This window comes from Oryzias melastigma, linkage group LG16, assembly GCF_002922805.2.
Source record: "Oryzias melastigma strain HK-1 linkage group LG16, ASM292280v2, whole genome shotgun sequence".
NCBI lineage: Eukaryota > Metazoa > Chordata > Actinopteri > Beloniformes > Adrianichthyidae > Oryzias > Oryzias melastigma.
Genome location: NC_050527.1, coordinates 15,234,322 through 15,256,230, shown reverse-complemented (window position 1 = coordinate 15,256,230; position 21,909 = coordinate 15,234,322). Strand labels below are relative to the sequence as shown.

The 21,909-nt window shown below is 36.5% G+C and overlaps 1 protein-coding gene across 2 annotated transcripts in view; it reads left to right on the top strand.

Moving 5' to 3' along the window:
- Positions 1 to 21,909, top strand: part of cdkal1 (CDK5 regulatory subunit associated protein 1-like 1) — a 251,564-nt gene that overhangs the window by 179,706 nt on the left and 49,949 nt on the right. For both annotated transcript variants that reach the window (XM_024268289.2, XM_036215988.1), the window contains exon 12: positions 2,516 to 2,578. In XM_024268289.2, coding sequence (XP_024124057.1) covers positions 2,516 to 2,578 — 63 coding nt within the window. The remainder of the gene's footprint in view (positions 1 to 2,515; positions 2,579 to 21,909) is intronic.

Sequence of the window (21,909 nt, the reverse complement as noted above, 5' to 3'; positions counted from 1 at the left end):
GCGAATTATGGTTACTTAAAGGGGCCATACCGTGACGTCCTTAAGTCTTTCAGAGTGAATTATATCCATATATATGATCAAATATTACCTTTGGAAGACTAAAAAAAACAAATAATTTCTGAAATATTAGTTATTTTCATTCGTTTTTTCCTACCCAGAACTAAAACGACTCAATTCCTGAAGCTCCTCCTGCTGCTGGTATGGGTGCCACCCATTTCATGGTGTCATCCCAGAGCCAATGCCGGTGTCTTAAAGGAGCCCCATATCTAAAACCACGAACACCTGTTTGAGCTGGAATTTATTGAAAAGAGCGCACAATTACAAGACATACAGTATTCTGCATCTGAAATGAACGTTTTTTTGCTGATCACCACTAGCTCCGTGGAGAAATTGGGTGTTGGTGTTAGCCTGGGGGCGGTGCTGGCAGAGCAGACTCTTCCTGAAAGGGGCGGTCTCACTCTGTGACATCAGGTTGTGAGGACCCACTCGTTTTCGTGGGAATATGAAGTTTTTTTAGAGGATTACTCAGAAATGTGTGAACGGATCAAAATACTGCTTTGAGGTTGTTTATAGTGAGGAATGAATAGTAATTCACTTAAAAGCTCAAAAACTTGTTTTTTCATAGTATAGCCACTTTAAAGAAATGTCTGCAATATGCAATTCCACCACTAGGGGAAGCAAAGGAATAGGAATGCCAGCATAACAAGAAATCAAGAAATACGCAGCATTTATTTGCAAGCCTGTGCCACGTCACAGACGGTTTTTGACTATATTTACAAGAATTAAACAAGTTTATTTTAATTTGTCAAAAATTTGGAAGCACTTTTATTTTTAGGGTTTGGTTACCCTTTCAGACTTTGGCTTTCTTGATTTATTAGCTAAAAGAAGACATCAGCTCATGTATCAAACAAGTTGTATTCATTTTTTTGTCCTTCAAACGCACCAAGTAAAGAGTAAACGTTCATTAACACCAAACATTACTTCTTATAGATCTGCTTTCGTGTGTTAGGGCCACACTTAAAGATCAAATTTCCAGCTTTAGTTTAAATTTCACTTTGGAGGTAATGTATCATATTTTTGCTGCCATTCTTTAGGAAACCTTCGCTTCATCGAATTCTGGTTTAATGCATAAAAACTGAATATTTGTGTTGTTGTGAACTGAGAGATGCAGATAAGTGATCCATACAAATACACTTTTAAAGCCATCTTTTTGATGTGTTTTTGAACATCTTAGTTAATTGTGTCATTCTGTACTTGAGTCTGCCGCGGTAACAGCTCTCACAGATGGGCAGGTGTGAATCCTAAGATGCAGAGCGGCGGGAAAAGTGAAGAAGCGGTGACAGAGAATGGTGTTGAAGAATAATGACTTAAGTGTGGCTCTCGTACAGGTTTGCTTCAGGCACAGGCGCTCATGCAAAAGAAAAGTCAGACACCTTGTAAGGAGATAACTAAGACAGTGGACACTGAATAATTAGTGAGTTTCTCTCCCTGGGGAAAACAAAAGGGGAAAGAAAGAACCGAGAGACGTGTGGAAAGTCAAAGAAATTGGGAGAAAAGAGGATCTGGGGACTGTAAAGCCCTGCGGCAGAGCATGAGGATGGGAATCCTGTGGAAACTAGAGTGACAGGATGGTGGAAGCACAAGCCCACTGATTACAGGATTGAGCAGATCAGAGAAACGGAGTAGAGAGGGACTTTGAGATGCTTTAAAACAGAGGTAAAGAGGCCACTCAAGCTTTTGGCTGTCTACTCATACCGAGATTGCTTTTGTCTTAAAGATTTCAAGACTTCTTATTCTCTTCTACTAAACTTTGATTGAAACAGAGGTTGCTGGTCTTGGACCTGAGCCCTTCAGGGAGTCACTTAGTATCAATTCAGTCACACTGGATGGTAATGAATTGGACTCCAGTTCTGCTGTGAGAAACCTTGGAGTTATTTTTGATAAAGATTGGACCTATAACCCTCGAATATGTTAAATAATTGCAATATTTTCTAACACGGAGAGATCGGTCCATGCATTTGGGCATTTGATAGAGAAATTTACTTATATGCCTTTTTGTTTGCATTACATGTACATAAAAAGTCAAAGACAGTAGAAAAAAAAAGCAGAAAAACAAACTGTAGTTTGCCAGAAATCAATTATTTACTTCTTGATTGATTTTATACTTTTAAACCAACTTAATCTTGTTCATATCTGCTTTTTCACATGATTTTGCAGCATTTTTTGATCTATTTTTTACATCCCTAACCGACGCTGCCCGATCGATTTTTCAATACATATCTAATATCTTTTGCATCCATCATTTAAATTAAAAAAGAATTACAGATGTTTAATTAAACTAGACAGAGGAAGCATTCATTAAGTTAAGTCAATTTTTACAAATTCAATAAAATCTCTTTCAGTTGTATATAGTTTCAAACAAATTTAAACTCTACATGATTTGAATTGTTTTTTTTTATTGTAAATAACTTAGAAACTAACATTTGTCTTCCTTTCTACCTTTTTGTCTTTGTAGAAGAAGCAAAGGACAAGAGAGCTCTCTCAACTATTTCACTCCTATAACCCGTACGACCATAAGGTAAGATTTCTCAGCTTCATCGATGAATAGAATTATTTTTCTACAATCCAACCAGATTGATCTGTCTGGGGCAAGTTGTTAATCTAATTGACATATATCATTATAAAATTGTTTTCAAATGAAATAATTTGATGTTATTGTTATTGGAAAATACCATTTGGATTGAAACATGGTAAATGTATTTTACTTTAACACAAAAATGACCATCATAGTAGACAAGACACATGTGATGGCAGCAAAAAATGATCAACCATCATTACAGTCCAATGTGTGCAAACACTGAATTTTGCAGATGTGACCATACAGTGTGGTTTCATTTTCACTTTATAGTGAATGAATGGGATCGTTCAAAAGGAAAAAATATCAACTATGAATCGGGTCAGGAACCACTAATTATTATGTAAATCATTGTTGAAAAGAGTCTTTATACCTGTACCTTTAACCCTAATTATTTGATGTTTCTGGAATTATTTTTTTATGTAGTTAGTGAAGGGTTTTCTTTTTTTATTACCAAATTAAGGTTTGACATTATGTTTTGAATACTTTTACAGTATGGTTCACTTTTATATGTTATTAACACAGTGGTGAATCCATTGTCACATCAAACCACATGCAGCTCCAGACTAGTTGAAACCAGTTAGAACAAGCTCCAAAGACCTAATCAGTACCTCTCCCCTGAAAAACATGGACACTGACCAATCACGGCAGAGGTTTGGTGAAGATGACCATAAGAGGTGTTGAGGCCTGCAGGAGGTTTCTCCTTTCCTGACAAACATTGACCTGGAGCCAAATAAAGTCCACCTCAACTTACATAAGTAAACTCTATTTTATAGGTTTTTGTCTTTGCATGTCCCGAGACCCGAGTTTGATCCAACTTTTATTAAAATTGATAACACATTGGTGAATCCATTGTCACATCAACATATAAAATTGAACCTTAATTTAGTATAGAGACCCTTCATTAGTCAGTAAAGCAGAACCAGAACAAGCGTCGATGGATGTAATAAACACTCTTTGATCAAAAGACAGAAAAAGGCTTTGTTTTTTTGTTATCTTGTGATAGACTCAATTCTGAAGTGAGATATTGATCTAGTGTTGTGTGTGTGATGCACTCCTGTTTTTAGGGAGGCATTTTCAGCAGACCACATCAGCCATGTATGATAATTAGATCTTTTCCACACCGTGGAAAGACGGTTTGAGAGCTTTTTCTGTCTATTGTCCAACACAAATCTTTTTTTTTATCATCAGAAAATAAAAAACGCTTTTTAAAAACGTATCATTTTGATCAAATGTCAAAAAAAAGTTTGTGACCTGCATCTACAAAGTCAATGCCTTAAACATATAAAACTTTTGAGCTTTAGAGTAGACAGTATTTTTTTCTTCTTTTCTTTTGGTCACAGACTTTACAGCTTAAATTGCATGTATTTGTTCCAGGCTAATTAAAAGAATCAGAGAGAGATCACGTTTTCACAGAGGCAGACATGTATCTTTGCCTCCCACATGAAACATCACAACACACACAATATAAGCACCCACCTGAAATACACAGCTCTTTCAGTCCAGAAAAACACAGTTTACAGTGCAGCTCAAACAGAATTAAAGCTTAATACGGCTATAATTCATTAACACATTGTGTGGATGTATGTGAGAGTTCCAAGACTGAATGTTGAGAAGCACGTTCTCGTTTAGAAAGTCTGACCCGGAGAGTTTAAACCTGTTATGCTGAACCGCTCCGTCTCACAAATATCACGTTTTATTATTCAAGTCATTAGTGTTTTTCTGAGCATGTTCATTCATTCAGCTGTAAGTTTAAAGGCTTATGTGTTTATCAATATAACAAGAAGCCAAAGTTCAAGTTCGCTAAATTGTTTGTCTTCCTCTGTGGTGCAGGTGGCATGGATAAAGCAGTTTGTCTCTGTAGACAGAATATATTCTTTTACCTTTGAACAAGAACTGGTTGCTTTATTGGGTTGTTAGCATGTTCACTCAAATACCAAATTTTTTCACACTATAAGATCTACTTTCATATTTTTCATAAAGATGATAATGCACTTTAAAATCTCACAATAACACCCAACCAAACATTTTGGTCAGGTGACATAATTAGGTATACTGTGTTTTTTGTTTGTTTTTTTTTTTTTTTTTTAGTCTCAACAATCTTTTATTTTGAAAAATAACCAGATTATCTCAGCTACACCTCCGATCACTTGAGCTTTAAAGTTTGGTCAGGGAAGCACAATGACTACATTAGAACAATCTTTTATTCTGAAGAGTCTTCTGGTTTATAAAATCAACCGGATTCTCTCACTTACATTTCAGTCATTTAAGCTCTAAGCGTAGTTTGGCTGCAAGCAAACACGAGAAAAGTTGCATGTGGAACATTTCTTTGCAAATGGATAAGGGGTAAGTGCAGGAACAGGAGGACAGACAATACAAAAAAATAAAAATAAAAAACAGTAGGTTACCAAGAGTCCTACTTTAAATATGGATTTATTGTGATTCTCACACACCAAAATGTTTGCATTAAACTCATAGCATTAATTGGCAGAATATGTTACCAGAGTTCGATGTTCTACTGCTATTATTATTATTATTAATATTAATAAATCTGTGTTGCATTTAAGTAAACTTTTCTTTGTTACTGCACACTCCCCCATCCCTGCCCCCCACTGCGGTGAAATCCTCCGGGGTCGACCGGTCGGTCCGCAGCCACACAAAGGTTGGGGTCCTCTGAGTTAAAGGAAGCTCAGAAATGGTTATTCAGCTGAGCTGTTTCACAGCTCTTGCATGTGGTTGTTTGCTACTGTTTGCAGGTCAAAGGTCATAGAGAGTCGTGTTTAAAACCATTGTACTCTAACTGCTGAACCATCGATCCAATTAAACTTAGTTTTTATTAGAGCTGTTCACTTTATTGAGTTTATAATGCATTCGCTTAAACAATCTGTAATACTTCTAGTTGTTGTTGCATGTTAATCGCAGGTAAAACAAGTTTTTACAGAAAAAAAATCACTAGGAACCAAAAATATTTCCTTTATAAAGTTAAAAGGCTTTTAAACACCTTCGGTAAAATCAATATTTTCAACATTAGCTGTAGAGTTGGGAGTTTGCTCACACATCCATGTTCATGCCCCAGTGATCAAACACCTGAATGTCTTCAGTTAATAAAAATGTCCTTCAATGTGCTGTTTTCAGCTTAGTAGTGCTGGCAGTGTGACTCTAGTACGACTATGAAGGGGTACACATGCCATTTACATCCTTGGAGGGGAACGGTTCAGAAACAAAACTTTATTGTTCTTTTTTAGCAACAGATCTCCAAAAGGAGATCTAAGGACAACAACTCTCACTACTCTTTCTGTGATTTTCAGGATCAAATTTGTATCTGGGATCTTATCTGGGATCAATCATGATCCAAAGTTTTTGACCACTGGTGTTGGTCGAAACATAGATTGGACGGTAAATTAAGAAATTTGCTTTTTGGTTCAGCTTGTCCGCCATGAAAGATCCAAACAGAGACATTGGCCTCAGACAGCCTAGTTCAAGCTCTAAATGCCTCATTATAAGGTGGTAGTTCATGAAAGGACTAAATAAATATTTAAGGCTTACGCAACCTTACGTGTTGTTACTTTAGACCTCAAAATTTCTCTCTGTGCAAAAAAAAAAAATCATTAAATATAAAAAACACAGTAAGACAGAAAAGAGACAAAAAAACATCTAATTTAATCATGTTTTCTTGCATATCGTGTCCACATGTGCTCGTCCTTGCCCATGTGCACAAACCATGCAAATGTTAAAGCAGATCAGCCTGCATTAAGGCTATTTAGCTCGTGGATGGAAATAAATGAAGTCTGTGCTTTTCCATTCCAGTCCCTTGGGTGTCTGGCTCGTCTCATATTTTATGTAAGGATGCTTGTTTATGAATAAACCTGTGTATGTGTGTGCATTTGTGAGAGATAAGAAAAGCACATATGGAGAATTTCAAATGAAATGTAAAGACAGATTTGGTGAATTCAATTCAAACTAAAACATGAAAAAAGGAATAAAATATATATTTTTTGGGCTACTTTTTCCACGTATTCTGCAAAAATCTTCTCATCTTACTGCATCTTAACAGTATTAATGTTTAAGTTCGATGTCCCATTTTTTCATTTAAGTTACAGTTGTACTTAACTATTGTTTGTGCGTTAAGGAGACAGGAGTGTGTAAAAGTGTGTGTTTGTGGTGATTAATGTGAGGTATCCTTTAGCCAGATGGTGCTGAAAAAAAGCCCATCCATCAGTGCTGAAAAGACCAGTGGGCAGAAAGCTGGCAGAGCACTTTATCTGGGGCCAAGGCCCCCATCGGACACACTCAGCTACACACACACACTCACGCCTAAGTACGACACACAATCTCTCAGGCTTTGACTTGAACCCACTGAGCCATGTTGAAATGTTTTATTTTGAAATACGCGTTCATGCTTGTTTAGTTGGATTTTTGAATCTGTCTGGTGGACTGACATATTCAGGGCTCTGATATGTAATTTAAAGTACAAGATTGAAACTTTAGTTTGTTTTTTTTAATCTCATTGGTCACTTTGTGTCTATACACACTTTTTGTCTTACATTCACACGAGCATGTGACACACATTTAAGATTGTCTGTTTATCATGTGGGTTCACTCTGGACTGTCGCAAAAAATCGTCATAAAGTCATATAGTTGCAATTATTAATTGCTCCTCCATAATCTAACTTCAACCTTTTGACACTTCAGGGAATTAAAGGGACGCCATCCAAACGTCACTACCGAATCCGAGTCCCCCGATTGGTCAAAGTTTAACTGGTTTAACTTTTAACGCGCGTTAATTCTCATGTGTTTTTGCACTAGAAGCTAGAGGTGTAGGGAAAAATTTTTTTTTTTTTTTTGGCGATACTTGTGTCGATTTAAAATATTGAAATGGCTTTATATAAATAATTGCTTATAAGAGTCCTTCTGCGTCTTGCTTTTGTTTTCCACCTAAACCTCCGACCACTAGTTGGCAGCACATTGAGCCTCTTTGAGCAGCTTCACAAAGATCTCACGAGAACTAGCTTGTGTTAAATGTACAGTCAGCCTCGTGGATTCTTTTGTTAGAATATATGTACTACTTAGTCTTACTCTCTCGGCCACATTGCTGCTTGTATCATATAAAAACGCAGATTTTGGCACTTCGAAGTGGCTCAAAGAAGAACGAGTGAATCAGTGCAGCTGGGGACGCGGCTCAAGCACGGAGCTTCAGTCAAAATGCTGTAGGAAAAGCGAGTCAAAGTTCTGCTGAACTTTAGATCAATAGATCCTAGTTCAACAACCGGATTGATGAGAGTGACGTGTACTACGCTCTGAAAAAAGGGAGTCATTGTGGCGATGAGTGTTGAAATGCATGCTTACTTCCGCGTGTGAGAAAGCAGAGCAGCAGCGCTGCAGTGCAGACTGTCATGTAAATAAAGCATCTTAGACACATTCAAGCGCTCTCTGAAAAATATTTTTGCTGTGGAAATCAGACAATGTTGACTCTTTCCTTTAAAAAAAACGAATATTTCTTAATTATTATTGAATATGTATTAATCTACTAATTTTCTTAGGTAAAAGCCACTTGTAAATGAGATACAGTTGCAGTGCTTAATTTTGAGATCATTAAATAAAAGGAATTGTATTACAATTAAAGATGTATTAATATTCAGATAGTTTTTTTCTAAGTCTTAAAAAAAGTGAAAAACTGTTCTGGTGCAATCTTGAGATATATCGTGACATGTATCCTATCGCCAGACTCTTGCCAATACAAACCCATAAAAACAGTCTTAAAAATGTGAACGTGAGAGTTTTGAACACGGAAGTCTGAAATATGCATTTACACTCGTTCTCATCGACTTTTCATTGGAAGTGGCTGCTTGACTGACGTTTCCGAGCCCACTGTCAGCAGAAGAGAGCCCTTCTTTTATCAATGTCTACATCTACATTTAAGCAGTGGAGAGACACTTGCTTGAGATCTAGAAAAACATGAACGTGTGTAGATACAAACTGTAGAGCTGTTTTTTTTTTTAAAGGATTCTAGGTCATTACTCATGATTCCAACACATCTAGTTGCTATGGTTAAAGAAGCGAGGCTGATATAAAAAGGCTTAAATTAAAACTGATAATTATTTAATTTGACAGTTTTATGCTACAATCACCATAAACTTGTTATAATCCATTGTTCTCATTTTAATTATGCCAAGTGATAAAATGGGATATTATCAGGACTCTTTTATTTCTTTTAAACCCCAGAAAAGACCATATTATTCAAGCTTTGTGCACATGTGTATATTTTAAAAAACAGTGTATAAACAGTCTTCAAAGCAACTTCTGGTCCTTTTGTTGCATGGCTGTGTCCTCCGCTTTAGGATTGGACTCCCTGAAGGCACCACGCTTCCAGGTTGACTCTCTCAGGCCCACATCATGCTTAAGTCGTTGTCATTGCGTGTGTGACAGTCCTGGCTCTCTCAGATGGATCTGGTTAACAGGACGCATCTCGCTTCGCCACAGCAGTCTCCTGAGAACACACACACATGCGTGATCCACACTTAGTTCATGGGCTTGAACGACAGAGGTGACAGTTTTCCCTGGAGCTAAAGGGAAGGGACAAGCTGCCAGCATGGTCTGCTGCACCTGCCTGAAAGCACAAAGTGAAGAAAATATAAAAACAGGACAGAAGATAGAGATGATAAAATGAAAATATTGTAATAAAAAGACCAATGAGTTAAATACAGAATAATTATTTAGAAAGGAATATCCCTTAATTAGGGACACAACTAATAACAATGTGTGTTTGTGATCATGATCAACAATTTTATTTCAAAATAAATCTCAATATTTGTTTGCCTAATCAGATAATATTTTCTCTGAACTGATCAGACATATTTTTTCTGTTCTTATTTATTTTATTTTGAATTGTTTTTTTAGCAGAGAAAAGTTTGAAATACTTTAAAAGAAAAATGTCCTGAACTATTTTGTTTCTGTTGTTCAGAACACATAAGTTAAAGTCAGTAATTTTATTAAAAACTAATATTCTAAATGATAGAAACATTATTATGCAGCTGGAGCATAGGTGGAGCTGTTGTGTTTGCCCTGATCATGGTGTAATAGCATATCTGTCAGTACACTTTCCATTGTTGGTTATAGAATTTTGCTTTTCCTTTTTTCTTTTTGTCCACATGAGACCAGGTGTACTGCCTGAAGAGGGAGTTTTGAGACCTCTGACAAAAGATGAATGACTGAGTCATTCCTCAAACTGACTTTAAGGGGTCTGCATAATAGCTTACTGGCTAAGCTAGAGTTACACCTCCTGCTAGATCAAAAGAAAACAGCCGTAGAGCTAACTGGGTTTGTGTGTGTTGTGTAGGTCTGTTTGTGCATGCATCCAGATATTATAAATGACAATACTTGTAAAACAAATCAAGAGAATGTTGTATTATTAGTTTTGTTCTATACTTTACAGCTGAAATGAATGTTTCTAGCTGTAAAATGTGGAAGTTGCTAAATAGACATGAGTCCCCTTTACTGACTACTCTCAAGTTTAGGAAGCAAATCTGTGTGAGATTGTGTGTCAAAGCCACAGCAGACTGTTGATCCCAGAAGCTTCACATTTGCAGGTTTTTCCTTTCTTCTCCCCCTTTTTTCAACTGCTCTGTCTTTGCATCCATTGACTGACCAAAGGATGTATCGCCTTTGCCTACTTGAGCTGCTTCCAGTCTGTGGGGGATTTAGTTCCATTTGTGATCTACTCAACATTAAGAGTGCAGTAGACTGCAACCATGAGTTGTACCAAATCCCATATCTTCAAACAGGTCCGTTTCATTAATGTTGAGTTAATCTGTAACTGGTAAAAGGATCTACTCTAAATGGTCTTCTGCTCCCCTTGAAGTGAAGACTGTTCCAGAGCAGCAGTTACATGGAAAGGAAACTCAAGCTAACCCTTATGCTATCCTAGGTATGTTGACAGTGGGGGTGGGGTCATCTGGACCCCACAAGACAGTGTGCTGAACCTTTTTTTCAACGACTTTTGGTTTTCACTGTTGTCCATGGCAGACAGGAAATCCTGTCCACCTTTATCCACATTTGTCATGAGAGGGATAACACTTCAAAGTAAGGCTCTACAGAATAAACCTGATCTCCTATCATCAGCTGTGTCTTCCATGCATTAAAAATGAGATATACAGTCAATGCTTCCATGTAGCAATGAAGCCAAAATTCTTTTGATAGTAGCTCCTCCCACACGCATTTGGAGCGTGAGGTTAAAGGTTAACCAAAAGTTGGAGGCTGACTCCACCCACAGCCAAAATGTGAAAATCCAGTTGATGTGGGAAATGTGCAAAATGACGTGGAACTTGAATTGTTTGACCAATCACGAAATTCCGCTGCAATACATTGATTAAACCTGTAGGGGGCAGCACACAGGTGGTTTTTCTCTATATTTTCAAGAATTAAACGAGTTTATTCTAATTTATCAAAAAATTGGCAATGACCAACAGACAGCACTTTTAAAGCCCCATTTACAGAGGTCAACACATACAAAAAGGTGATACAAGGTTTGGTTACCCATGAAGAACACTTTTAGACCAGTCACGTGTTTTGTATTTATTTATTTATCATGTCTGGCAGTTATTGTTATTGTTATTGTTTTTATGTTTTTGTGGTCAATTTTTTGTGAAAATTGAAAACTCAATAAAGATAATATGAGAAAAAAAAAGAACACTTTTAGACAGCCGCAAATTTGACGCACATGCAAATCTCATTCGGTGTGAATGCGGCCTCAGGAACACCATTTCTACCCACCTTTTAACTGTTTATTTATTTTTTTCAAGTTTGCCTTTTTGGTCTTTAGTTTTGCTTTATTTTTTCTCCCACAGTGATATCAATGTCTCCTCAATACAGCAAAAAGATTCCACAGATAACTTTTCAGTGTTTTAGAATAAAAACTGATTTAGAATAATTTCAAGAAATAAGAAAAAGAAAAAGAACACTAGTGTTTCTCGATCATTCACCAAGAAGACATGTAGGTACGGATGTACACCTATGGCACCGGGACAAGTGAAGCCTGGGACTTGGAGCTGCTTGAGAGGAGTGCAGGTGATGGGCACTAAAAAGGAGGGATGGTGAGGGTTTGAGGGGAGGAGAATGAAAAGTAATGAATGACAGACTTGCTAAATGGTTGCCTAGACAAGAGATTGAATGCTTTCAGATCCTGTCAATAGACATCCCACTCAGATGAGCTCTTCTGAAAAAAGGCATTTGAGTTTAATTGTTGTGTTTGTGTTCTTCTTTCTCTCATTAATAATCTGCAGCTGCTCTGTTGTAAAGTCTAAAGTTTGCACAATTTAAAAGGAAAAAAACAATGCAATGCATTGCAAGTAATATGTCCAGATAACTGAGACTATCAGATAATTATTTTTTTAGTTTTGGCCATGGAAAATAAAGTTAAAAAACATTGTACTAAAAAAAAAAAAAATCTATTAAAAAAATACTTATTTCTTGTTTCAAACTATATCCTAATGCTTAAACCAGGCTTGGACACTTCCTCATGGGTTAAAAAGAACATTTTATGACTCATAGATGGATGTATTTTAAACATTTTTCTTGTGCGATTTTGATTCCGACCTCCATAAAGCAAAGTGATTAGTGATTCTGAAGGGAGTCTAAGTGGGTTCTGTTGGTTGTTTCCTTTATAAGTGTGTGATGGACAGATGACCTATCTCGCTTGTGGTCTGCTGCTCTCCCTGTGGCAGCTGGGACAAGTGTCCATTGAGACTCTAACTAGGATAAAGTAGATTTGGGTGAATGGAAGTATGTTTCCCTTTCTCTAATTGGGCTAAATGAACAGAGTCTTAAGATGGAATGAATTGTCTTGCAAATGGGCAATAATGGGCCTCATTCACCAAACCAGAGCAACATTGTTCTTTTTAAAGGCAGAGAGGCTTAATAAAGGTTTATATTGAATTCAGAAAGTTGTCATCAGTTCAACTGTTTGCACGTTTTTTCCTCAAGTCGATGAAGGTTTTCATTTTAGGACCCACTCTGATTAAAATTGTGTTTTTAAACAGTTTTTGTGGGCTTTTTCTTTTGACGTAAGGGATATGTTAAGAAAATTAAGTCTAAAATAGCACTTCTGAGTATTTTTTTATTCAAGTTGTGAATCAGGTGCAGAGGGAAAAAAATATATTAATAAAAGTTTGTAGCAATGACATATAAACTACAATGGGAGGGTTACAAGCTCCCTGCTCTACTCCATTCTAACACATCCACTTGTAGACGACTAGATCCATGCACGTCTTCATTTTTCTGGTATCTGGCTCAAAACTGTACGGCTGGATGGCTCCAAAAATGCTCGCCATATTTGTTGCACTGGTAATATTAACATGTGATGGCCTGTAAGGTAATGGGAAAGTGTGTAAAGAGACAGCTCTCAGTTATGGGTGATGGGAAAGGGGGGAGGGGTTACTCTGTTCCAACACTTCCAGCCAAAACTTTAACGAAACCCACTAGAAAAAGACACTTTTATTTTTACATTTTGGCTAAAAACAGCATAATTAAAACTGGAAACCATTGAAAACAGATTTAAATCCAAACATACACTTGTTTTTTTCTTCATTGTTGTCAATATTAAAATAGAAAAAAACTGCATATGAAAAATAATTCAAATGACCTTAAATTAATTTTTCTTTTGGTCTAAATAATTAAACTATCAGCATTTAAACACTAATAACAAACTGTTCTGTCTTTTCTGTTTAAAAGGAGAGGCTGTCTTTTCAAACCAAATACTTGAAGTGATTCAATTTTTTATGTAAATGTCTGAACTGGTTTCCTTTTAATGCATAGGACTTTAAGAGAGTATTCTGCACAAAGATAAAACTTTCATGTTGTCTATAATTTCAAACAGATGGGATCAGGCAGCAGCACACATGTTGTAACCTGGTGGTGGTTGAAAGTGGTGGATGCAGGTGAAAGCTCCCAGAGCTCAGGGGGAATTAATATTTAAACAATTTTGGTGTCAAAATCCCAAGGTTCAAGACTCCTCACACTCATACTGAGTTATAATCAATGTGAAATGCATAACTGTCTCAGGTATTGACACAGTGTGATCTTCTATTTCACCACTTTGATTAAATTAGATGCTTTACTGACAGCAGGTGCTTTTGCTTTATGTTTTTGTGTGTGTGGCATGCAAAAGTGTTAAAAAATACTTTGTTTTTTGATTATCTCATGTCATTTCTGAAAGGCTGAAAATGCAAAAACATGCATCTTTTTGGAAAATAAAAGTTTGATAGAGGTAATTACACAGTAACTTGTACTTTACTGAGCATTTTCTTCCGAGTTATTTTTTTTAATCACTTTATGTTTTGTTTGAGATTTTTATCCCCCCATCTAAAATTAGTTTTTTGGTGCATACAATCTTTTCTGAAACAAAAATGCAAAGAAAACTGTTTATCCTGTAAGTGAAAAGATCAAATTCCGATTTTTATACCAACAAAAAATCAGATATTTACCATTGTATCAATATTCTAAAAAAATGAGTAGTAGTGCACTCTATTTATTAAATGTTTTAATCATTGCCTTTATCAAAATTTGTACCTACAATTCTTCTCATTTTCTTTTTTATTTTCATTTGAAAAATGTTTTATGATAATTAGGAACAACTTTCTTAAATTTACATTTTTTAAGTTAGAAAAATAAGAGCATACAGTATCTTTGTGCTTTGTTTCACTTTCCCACTTTTACTCGCCTCCTATCCTGACTTTTTGTTGAAGCAACTGGAATAAAACTTGATTTATTTATCAAAGATCAGAAGTCTTCCTCGTACAGCTGAAAGACAGTTTATGAAGGATTCTGAAAACTAATAGATTTGAGTCATAATTCATTTTTTTATCTTTTTGTTTCCAAAAACTGTTTTAGATTGCTGTAAAATGAATTATTTCTTGTGTGTGCTGATAGGAACAGATTGGATCTGTCATGTGAATAAAAGCTGAGTCTTCCCAGCTGTTTGTTTTTCTTTTTTTTTTGAATTTTTCCAAATTGTTGCCTCATTCCAATAACTATTCCTTACTTGCTTCACTCCTAATGCAGCTCATGTCTGTGTGTTGATGAGAGCCAGACTTGTTCAGACAAGGTAAAGCTGTTTGAAGTCCTGCCAGTGAAAAAGTGGAGTTTAAGCCCATTAAATAGTGAGAAAGCATTTGGGATTTTCTGCCTTTATTGCCGCAGACCGCGTTTTTTTTTTTTTTTTCATCTATGTTGTATTTCATGTTTCTAAGAAGTTAAAGAGAGAGAGAGAAAAAAAGAAAAGGTGAATAGGTGCATGTTGAGATCAAATGGGTTGGAGTCAGTCAGTTTTTTCAGTTTGTTTGCCATGTCACCCTTTTGTAGATTATCTTCCTGTCTGGATCTCCAGGAATGAGAACAACAAGTAGAGCGCAGAACACTCTCAGTCTCAGTTTTGAATCAGCAACTGGCCCAATCTACTCAGAAAGATTTATTTTGTTTCATTTAATAATTATTTTTTCACCTCAACAAAAAAAAAACATGTTTTTACAGACCCACTCCAATTAAAATTGTGTTTTTAACATGTTTTCGTGGCATTTTTCTCATAATAGAGGACATATATAAAGAAAATTACGCTTAAAATGACATTTTTGAGTATTTCTTTATGTAAACGGTTGTGAATCAGGAGCAGATAATGCAGTTGGAAAAAGCTTTTAGCTGTGATGTAGCCACCACTGCATTCTATAATGTTAGGTTGGTTAGTGGTAGAGTACATAAGCAGATGGATGATGGGAAATGGGGGCAGGCTTACTCTGCAATTACAGTCCTGTCCAGAACTCAGATTAATTTCTAACGAACTCCTACCTTTCTGAACAAACTTTGTCCCAGAAAACTACATAGGTTTTTGATTTTGGCTAAAATCAGCAAAATTATAACTAAAAGATCACTTTCAGTGAATTTACAAAAGAATCAAAAGATGATTGGAGAGGGAGTTTGAAGAGTTTTCAGCTGAGGAAGAAGTGAAAAAACACTTCCACGTGCTCATTGTTCTGGACCAGTTTTGAGTCTCGCGTGCCACAGTCAGAAGTACTCAATGTTTCAGTATCCTGAAAAACCAGCATCATGCTGTCTCCAGGGTATATGCTGATATTTTTGTTTCAACAAACTCACGTGAGAGCCGGATCTCTTCGGGTCAGGTGTGTCATTCCGGTGTTTCTTTCCGCCCCTGCTTGTTGTTTGACTGTGAATGTTCGCTAACTGTAATCATGACTGAAAGAGGTAAACAAGCTCTGCTTTTTCCTCAATCAAAACAACAGTTGTGTGAAAAGATTTTTTTTATTTTGAAGAAACGCACTCCACTTAGGGAGAGTATTTTTGAGAATTGTACATCCACCTGTTGGACAAACACTTGTTTCTCCTGAACACGTTTCAGGTGAAATAAAAATTTTGATTCTCTTGATTTACACGGATCCGTCTGCGGTGTGTCTCCCTTGCATTGCGAAGGGAGTCCGTCTCGCGACCGTCAGTCAGTTGATATGGTCTTTGTTGGGTCTACGGTCCATCTCCCTTACCCCTGGCTTCCAGAGGAGGTATTGTCCTGCCACCCCCATAAAAATCAGGACCCATGCATTGTGTTCTTGTAAAATGAATGTTTTGTCATGAATGATGTTTCACATTTGTACCTAAAAATATTTTTGTCGTAAAAACAGGCAATGGGATGAAATAAAAATTTTATTTTTTTTTTTATGTTGAAATTACAATGTAACTTTTTTTTCCTGTTTCTCTGAAAATTGTCACGTCAACAGACTAGAAATAGAACAGCTGCTTAAATCTTGCACTGCAGAGTAACAGCCTTCATTTTACGTACACACCGGGCATGTGTGGCATGTTGAAGAACGCGCTGAATGTGTGTTTTTTTTACGCTCTTTTATCATATTGTGTTCACACTGGACTGTTGCTGCTCAATGCCAGTGCATGTACCTTCTGTTGGAAGAGGCTTGGTGTAAAATATTAACAGACTTTTACTTTTACAGCTCTATTCTGATAAATGAAAGACTTGGTCTCATATAATACTGGCTGGGCACAAACCTCAACTAGCTATGTAGCATTACCGGGGATGATGCTGTAAGCTGAATGTGGCCCCTGAAGATAGCTGGAACTGGTAGCTAAAAATGCTAAACGCTGATAGCTGAAAACGCTGAAGCTGAAAGCTTGCCAAAATATTAGCTAAACTCAAAATTTTCCTAAAAAACTTTAAAAACATCTAATTTTACCAAAACAGCTAGTATTATGCTAAAATATTCGCTAAACTCCAAATTTTCCTAAATACCTTTAAAGAATGTCTAATTTTACCAAAACAGCTAGCATAGTGCTAAAATATTTGCCAAATTCCAAATTTATGTAAAGATCTAAAAAAAAGTCTAATTTTACCAAAACAGCTAGCATAATGGTAAAATATTAGCCAAATTCCAAATTTATGCAACGATCTAAAAAAAAAGGAAAATTTTACCAATACAGCTAGCATAATGCTAAAATATTAGCTAAACCCCAAATGTACATAAAAATTTTAAAAAAGTGTAATTTTACCAAAATGGCTAGCATAATGCTAAAATATTAGCAAAGCTTCAAATTAGCCTAAAAATACTGAAAAATGTCTTAATTGGCCAAAAACAGCTTGCATTATTTGTGTCTGCCAAATCCAAGTCCCTGATTGATCAAAGTCCAACTGGTGTAATTTTTTACACATGCACAACCTCTGCCCGTTTTGTACTTAAAGGCCAAAAACGACTTTATATCGACGTGAGGACATGAGAGTTTTCAACAGAGACTTAGTGCAGATAGACCAGTGTGAATCAGGCGTGAGCTTTGGCTTGATAAAGCAAAAAAACAAGCATGTTGATTGAGTGAGATCACACTGCTAACTGATGAGCAAATAAAAAACAAACAGATCTGCACATATAAGCGTCACAATTTTAATTTTTACTGTCTCCTCCCACTTAGTTCTTCCTCAACCGTCCGTCTTTGAGTTAAGTGTTTTCTGCCATTGCAGGACTCCGTTCCTCGGGGCAACAGCCCTTTAAAAGGTTTATCTGTTTTCTGCTACTTAGTTAGAATAAATGTGTGTGGGGAAGGAGGGAGTCGTACCCCGAGGGCTCGTCAGCCGGCTTGATGACATGACGCTTCTGTTGAGTGAAATCAGGGAAGATCAAGTTGTAAGCACATGTCCATTTGCTGCGTTTGAAAAGCAGTCTCCCCTCAGAAGTCTTTAAGTGCTGTGTTTGATGTATTTATGCGTTAAACATAATATGAATTCCCTAATGGTTGTGTGCTTTAAAAAAGTCCTTCTATTGTTAAGGTATTTTTTTTTTTTTAAAGAAAGAGGAATTAACACTGATTTGATAGATAAAAATGGGGTTTAAACTTTAAAAAATATCTTTATAAGAGTAATAAACTCAATTGTTTTCAGCTGTTTAAACATAAAAAACCAAAATCCTGTTGGGTTAATAACCAGTTTTGCTCTGTTTAGTTGTAAAAAAACACATCTGGAATTATTTTGAGGAAAAAAAAAATAAAAGAAAGCTTTGCCTATCATTTGGACCACAAGGATGACGTCAGCAGAAATGATGGACTTTTCTATATGAAACAATATCTGTGAAAACAGTCGACACTTTAATTATATAGATTGCTGGTTTACATGATTTGTTGTATTTTTATGTGTATTTATTGAAGCAACATGTGTGTCAAGTGACACATTTGTTATACTGACTGCTGTTAAAGGGACCAACAAGCAGATGCCACATTTTGTTTTTGAAAGAGCCTGTTTGTAAAAGTAGTAATAAATGGAAAAAGGCAAAATCCCAGTCGTCTCCCTTCATGTAGAAGCAATACGGTGCCCTGAGCGCCGTCCCTTTTCAGGAATTGCAGCATAAACAAATTAAATCAAAGTGTCCTTACAGCTTTGTTTGTGCATATCTGAAGATGTATGACCCATTTTTTCCCCTTTTTTTCATGTATCCTTGAATCAGTGTCGTCCCAGACTGTCTTTGCGTTACTTTTCTCAGCCTGTGTTCTTGTGTGTGCGAGTTTGCGGTGTATCCGTGTTGTGGCTCTGACGGGAAGCAGTGCCTCTCCCAGTGTGTGTGCGAGTGCTTAGTGCGTTCTGACTGGTGTGCTCTCAGGCTGTGTCTGTACATGTCACTGCAAGGCCACATCGTAATTCCATTGTTTGGAGAGTGGTTTTCATCTGGACAACACTTGTAATGACAACAAGTCCTCCAGCTAGAGCTTTGTGAACACACGCACCCGTCCATTCCACCCCCATGGGAGCAACACTGAGGAATCACTCTGTTCTCCTCTATTAAATAACATCGTCTATACATATATGTATATATAGCACATCCAACTAATGTTGGTACAGACTTCCAGGCATCAGATAAGACTGTATTTCTAGCTTGACTGCTATGATAATAAACAATCTTACAGTCTGTTTACTCAACTGATGATGTGTACATGTATCCAAAAACAACCAACTGGACAAATCTTGCTTCAAATTCCGTAATGTCAGCTTATTAAAGTTTTTATTTGGGGTTTTCGTGTTAAGTGTTTGCAGTTTGCTGATGATCAGGTGATATTCTCCTTAATGACCCACTACCATCATCTAGTCTATTTTAAAGCGTTTTTAGTGGTCTTTTGATTATTATTATGCCATTTTTAGCCAAAATCAAAAACCTTTGTCATTTTCTAGGACAAAGGTCAAACCCAAATTTGTCCCTTACCCATATGTTTAGCGCCCCAAACGAAGAGTTACGGAAAAATAGTGTCCTCAAATACGGATGTTACTAACCGTCAATGATGTCATCAATAGTCGCCAGTCATCTACATTAGCCCATAGCTGCCAGCTCTCGGAAAATACATAAGATTAGTTTCTTAACTTTAAAAATTCACGCAAAAATAAAAATCCTTACTTACTTACATTACTTACTAAATATAAACTTGAAGAACATGAGGGGGAGGGATACACAGCCGTAAGTCTCTATGGCCTTCTCTTAAAAAAAAACAGTTTTGGACTCCACTAAAACTTCAAATACCCCTACAACTGGAGGGGTAACTAGATAGGTTTTTACTTCCCTGTTGACCTGAAGAATCCTTGTTTTCTCAACGCTACCTCCAGAATCCACAGATTTTAGATGTAAAACAAAACTTTGGTGAAAAGTGTGATCTTTTATGAGTTAAAAGCACATATTATCTTGTGCTTCACAACAATAGTTAATAGCTACCCAGAGCTGCACTGAGTTGATCCTGTTTGACACAGAGCATCTTTTATTTTGGAAATAAGTTATTTGAGCTTCTGTCAAATGTAAAGAAAAAAAAAGAAAAATCAAATTTTGAGAGATGCTAGGGTATTTTTACATTTTTCTTCCGTCCATGCCAAAAAAAAAAACCTAATTTGTATTTAGTATTTAAAAAAGAATGTAATAAATGCAAATTTGAATTTCTTAAAGGCTAAAGTAAGACTATGCGGCTCCTTCTAGGTTTTGATTCGTAGAAAAATGGCTCTTTTACTGTAAAAGGTTGCCGACCCCCTGCCCTAGCTCAGCTCTCCCAGCTCAGACCAGGAAAACAAAGACATACATGAATTTAGTTGTCTAAAAGTGGATGTATCAAAATAGATTTGGAAGCTTGCCCATCAAATTTTCTAAGTCACAAATAACCTTTTCTTAGACAAAAATCTGAGGCTAGAAAAAGCTCCGGTTTGTGATGCAACAATTGCCATGGGTTGTGCCAAAGTCTCCCTGCTCTGTTCCAATTCTAAATCGTCCACTTGCAGACTAATAAATCCACAAACGTCTTCATTGTCTCCGTCTGAGCTGGTATCTGGCTCAAATTATACAGCCGGATAGCTCTCATAATGCTAGGTTTTTTGTTTTTTGTTTTCTCTGCGCTAATGCTATCTTAGATTTGTAAAGGGCTATAAGCTTGTGGGAGATAGTGTAAGCAAAGGCAGGATGAGATATCACTGGAAGGTTACTTCCACGCCAACAACCCTGCCCACAACTCAAAGGCAAATTTCTAATGAGCTCCTGCTGCTCTGCAGAAACTATGTCTTGAAAATGACAAAGGCTTTTTGATTTTGGCTAAAAATGTCAAAATCATAGCTAAAAGACCACTGGAAATGTTTTTACAATAAATAAAAATACAGATTGATTATCAAGAAGTTCTAACACTTTAATTTAAAAATGGCAGTGCAAAATGGAACTTAAGCTATGTCCAAAGTCCTGCCCTACTCGCTTTATAGTGTTTTGTAGTGATATCCGCACCTACAATTACAAAATCAAGTGCCCTAAAATGTTCTCAGAAGTCTTTGTGAAAAACCAGCGTGCATTGATGCTCACTACATTAGCAAATATAGACCACAGTGCATTGCAGTCAAACAATTTTTGCAGAGAAAACTTGTTTGAATGTAATTTTTTAAATAAACCATCCAAATTTTCATCATCAGAACACAGTGGACTCATAAACGTGAAATCTTCGTATTGATTAGATTTTTACTTTGTTAATCAGTGATGACATATCCAGCGTTTAAAAAAAAAGAAATATAGTGAGCGTGGTGTTCAAATTTCTTTTAAATTCCAAGGTAGTAGATATTCCTCCATTAAACAGTTTTTTAGTAGTTAGGGATTAGGGTAGGAATTTGGACGTAGCTTCAGTGTGCATAGTGGCTGGACGCTAACACCATTGCCCGGATGCAGATTTTTTTTCTCTTTTTAATTATTACTCTCTTTTCCTCTCCCTTTACCCTTTAATTGCATCTGAAGCGTCTCCCACCGCCATGCTTTAGCCTCTGATGCAGCATGCGGTGCATTGTATTTGTTCATGCAGGAACGTACTTTAAAACTACAAAAAGTCATTCCTTTTGAAAAACCATGTGAAGGAACGGCCCATTTCACAAGTAAACAACACTTTGAACAGCGGTACACGCAAAGCCTTGAGCCTTTATTGTGGATGTAAGCTGTTTATATTTCTAATGTTCTGTACTGGATATGAGTAAACAATCTTCAGTGGAGAGATCAGATTGAGATGAATGTTGAGGACCTAAAAGCAGAAGATATTCTAATTTAGCAGAACGTAGAGCTATTTCCTCATTTTGGCGTTTACATTGAAACATACTGTTGACGTATGATGGTGCTTGGAGCCTCTCTATAGGGCTGTATGTGCAGCAGAAACAGGGCTTGTGGTTGTTTGGATACACAAAAATATGTTTATGTCTGTCATGGCCCAGTGTTGCACTGGAGATGCTATATGCT